Raw genomic sequence first — 3,570 nt, 5'->3', positions numbered from 1 at the left:
GGAGCAATTAACCATCAAAGACACTCTGACACAATGTGACAATCAACCCCATCATGGGGTTGGTTGTCCCTATAGAGTTTCAATGGGATTTCAGTGATAAAATGGGATCTTAAAAAATGATGTGTAACTTTTTAGTTTTTTTAAGCTAGAAACTGCAAATAAGTTTTAATATGAATACCACCCCTATGATAGTTGTCATCAATGCCCCTTATGTTTAAATAATGGGATTAAAGGAGGTGATCAGTTACTTGAATTGTCTACTGTGTTGAGAAATAAAATGAAGTCATTTTCAGTGCTAAAACCTCTTTATTATCATGTAAGTTACAAACAAAGTTGCAAACATAGTGACAACTGTGTCACAGTGACAACAAACACATGTGACAGCCAACCCCACGAGCTATGTGACAACCATCCCCAACTGACCTCTTGACAAAGATGTTAACCTAGCTGCCACATGGCTTTAACTTGATAGCTAAAATATGACTCAAAATAAAGCTACTACCTTTTTAATGAGTGTTTTGTTTTTGAACTACTAATATCCTACAAGCTCTCAATACAAAAACAACACCAACATGAAAATTTACTCTGCCCTATGAAATTTAAAAATTGTCTCCTCACCTCAATGCTGTGTGTCTGCTCAGCAAAATTTATAGTGCAAATGAGTAAGCTATCAAAGGATAACAGTTTGATATCAAAATTTTACCACAGCATCACCTAGTGTGCCTGGAATAAGCAATGTGACAACCAACCCGTGAGACAACCAGCCCCGGACTCCCCTACTTAAACTGCTCTTCTGCAAGGGGACGGATTACCCTTTTAGGTCAGAATGAGCAGCATGGGTCTGCTATTAGGAGGAAAGAAGTGCCAAAATCGGCCTGTGCTCTCCATGATTCGCACCCCTGCTACTGTCATCTCAATCACATCACACTACACTAACGATGGCTTGACAAAATATTGAGATAAAGTTATCAACAGTTATTTGATTTCAATTTTCAGGGCACATTTGCCGAGGTCGTAATACCAACTTTATTTTCAGCAGTGCATAAATTAATTACGCGCATTTAATAACCAAATATCATTACATTCCACCTTTAATATCATAAACGTTTTCCGCCAGGGAGGCTCTTAATAGCGCGGGGCCCGTAACAGCCCATTATCCGCGCGTAATGCTATTAGCGCGCCAATTACGCGCCGTTACACGAGCACTCTGCGCTTTATGCGAGCCCATCCAATCCCGCGCGCCACTCCGAAATTTCAGCTGTTTCTTTAGAGCCTCATTTTCCGCCGGTGTCTGCACGCGCGTCCCCGGTGCGTTTTAAAAGTAATTGAAAGGGTCCCTCCGCTCGTCATTTCGAGCGCGGAGGCGAATAAATCCACGGACCCCTTGCTGTGAACAAAATCAAAATCTGGACGTACGAGCGCCCAACACTCGCAGGCCTGCGCAAAGTGGACCCCTAACCCATATAACGGCAATTACTGGCCTGACAGCCAATTTAAAATCCAAAAACAGTCATCGAGATTTTTAATATAAAAAGCAACTGCATAAAAAGTGCGTCGGGTGAGCGCGTGTTTATGATTTGGGAATAGTGTGAAGGAAGCCGCGGTAATTGGTGAGGTAAAGTGACTGCTCACGCGGGCACCGCTGAGACCTGACGTCCGCGGGCACGTGTGCCATCTAACGCGCTCAGCGGAGCTATCCAAACGACTGTGCGAGGACAGCACAGGAAATAATCAGAAATAAATCCAATTACGCACGAGTTTATAAAGGCAAGTGCTGAAAGCTCACACGAGCTGTCGACCGCACCAGGAACATCCACGCACTGTTGGCTGTGGTGAGAGAGAGAGAGAGAGAGAGAGAGAGAGAGAGAGAGAGAGAGAGAGAGAGAGGGAGAGAAGGAGAGAGAGAGATTGATAGTGGGTGTGTTCTGCCGGGAAAAAGGGAGAGGAACAGGAAGAGTGCGAGGTCTTCCTAAAAGCTCTGCATCGCGGGATATAAAGATCTTCTTGCGCGCGGCTGTCACTCTGCGGGCATCCCGTAGTCTCGAGGCGAGTTGAACTCACTTCCGTCCAGGTAGAGTTTGTCTCTTCTCTATACCACGTCAGTTTAAAGTTTTATCGGAAATAAGAATCAAATTCGATGAAGGATGGAATTACTTTTCTGAAGATCACCAGAATTTTACATTTTACTTCTTCACCATTTGCAGCGAATTGTTATATTCACCCCCGAACGCGGCTGCTTCTCGAACATGTTCTACTTCCACTGTCCACCCCAACTGGACTCCAGTAGCCGTGAGTAACGATCTCTCTCATCTCTCTCTTCCACGCGCAGACAGACAAACACCCTCAAACTCACATCACATTTTAGCCCACATGCCCCCATGATATACCTATTTGATTTGAATTATTAAAAAGACACAAAAAAAAAGAAGTTTTACGCTATGTTCTATGCCTGGCCTTATATAATTATGTGTGTAAAAAGTGGGAAATATAAAAATGTTGTTCATATTTGTTTACGAAAAGGAAATAAATGTAATTCGTTTCCTTATTCCGTCTTTGCACCCACGCCCAAAAACTGCGTGATAGTTTACAAATGACAAACAGTTATTCTAGCTCTCTAACTGTAAAATGTAGGATCTAAAGTGAAATTATTAAAGTGTAGAACATATTAGTAACTGATGTCATACCATAAAACAAGACAAACAATTTATACAAATAATAACTTGAGTTGGTGCGTGCTTGTTTGTTTGATTTTGTGTGTGTATGTGCGTGTGCGTGTGTGCGTGCCCTGGAGCAGGGCTTTGTGCTCCTCTGTGAGGGGACAGATGCTGTGTGTCGTGTTTGTCTCGCTTCCCTCCCGTGACGAACCGACCGGTGCCCCTCTGAACGCTCTTAATCAAAACACAAAGCCTCGCGCCTCCGCTTAACACCCGTGAACTGTCCGGCTTTAGGCATAAAAGCGAGAAACAGTTGCTTGATATGAGACTTTTGGGCAGCCTTAACAGGCCTGCGAAAAGTCAGAGTCAAGTCGTCTTATATTGTCTTTTAAATTGGCCCTAAATGAAGTAGGCCTACGACACAATTTCGTTATTTTTTTTACGTGTTTCTATGTGGTTTTATTTGCATTTGTTTAGTGAACTCCGGTAGTTTTGGGTCGCATGGCGCCGGGGATTTTGATGACGGTTTCCTGAGACGCAAACAACGCAGAAACCGGACAACATTCACCTTACAGCAGGTAGGCAGCACGTGCACCAAAGCCAGGTAAACACATGACCTCTGGTCGGGCGAAACATTTGGGACATTTTGTGTGCATTCACGGGGTGTCAATCCAATAATACAATTTTGACCTTGCAAAATAAACTTTCTCCTAATTCTCTCAGAAGACAAACACGTGAGATGTTGAGAGGTAGCCTACAGTAAACGGCATCTACATATATATTGCGTTTATTCATTAAGGTTGGATTCTAAACAGACATAGGCTACATAGATAGATAGATAGATAGATAGATAGATAGAAGAAAGCAGGCAAAGGAGGAAAGCTGAAACACTGAATTCTTTCGTATGTGACCGAAG

At 43.1% G+C, this 3,570-nt stretch overlaps 1 protein-coding gene across 2 annotated transcripts in view; it reads left to right on the top strand.

Annotated features, from left to right (window-relative positions):
- Positions 1–1,900: 1,900 nt before the first annotated feature.
- The window catches only part of drgx (dorsal root ganglia homeobox), a 7,371-nt gene continuing 5,701 nt past the window's right edge, over positions 1,901–3,570 (top strand). The window contains exons 1-3 of one of the 2 annotated variants that reach the window (XM_048270175.1): positions 1,901–2,071; positions 2,205–2,289; positions 3,132–3,232. In XM_048270175.1, coding sequence (XP_048126132.1) covers positions 2,247–2,289; positions 3,132–3,232 — 144 coding nt within the window. In that variant the 5' untranslated portion in view covers positions 1,901–2,071; positions 2,205–2,246. Of the gene's footprint in view, positions 2,290–3,131; positions 3,233–3,570 lie in introns of both variants that reach the window. The other variant, XM_048270176.1, reaches the window with a different exon arrangement.

The sequence above is a fragment of the Alosa alosa genome, chromosome 18, assembly GCF_017589495.1.
Source record: "Alosa alosa isolate M-15738 ecotype Scorff River chromosome 18, AALO_Geno_1.1, whole genome shotgun sequence".
Taxonomy (NCBI): Eukaryota; Metazoa; Chordata; class Actinopteri; order Clupeiformes; family Clupeidae; genus Alosa; species Alosa alosa.
The sequence above is the reverse complement of the archived record's forward strand: the minus strand, read 5'-3'. Positions and strand labels throughout refer to the sequence as shown.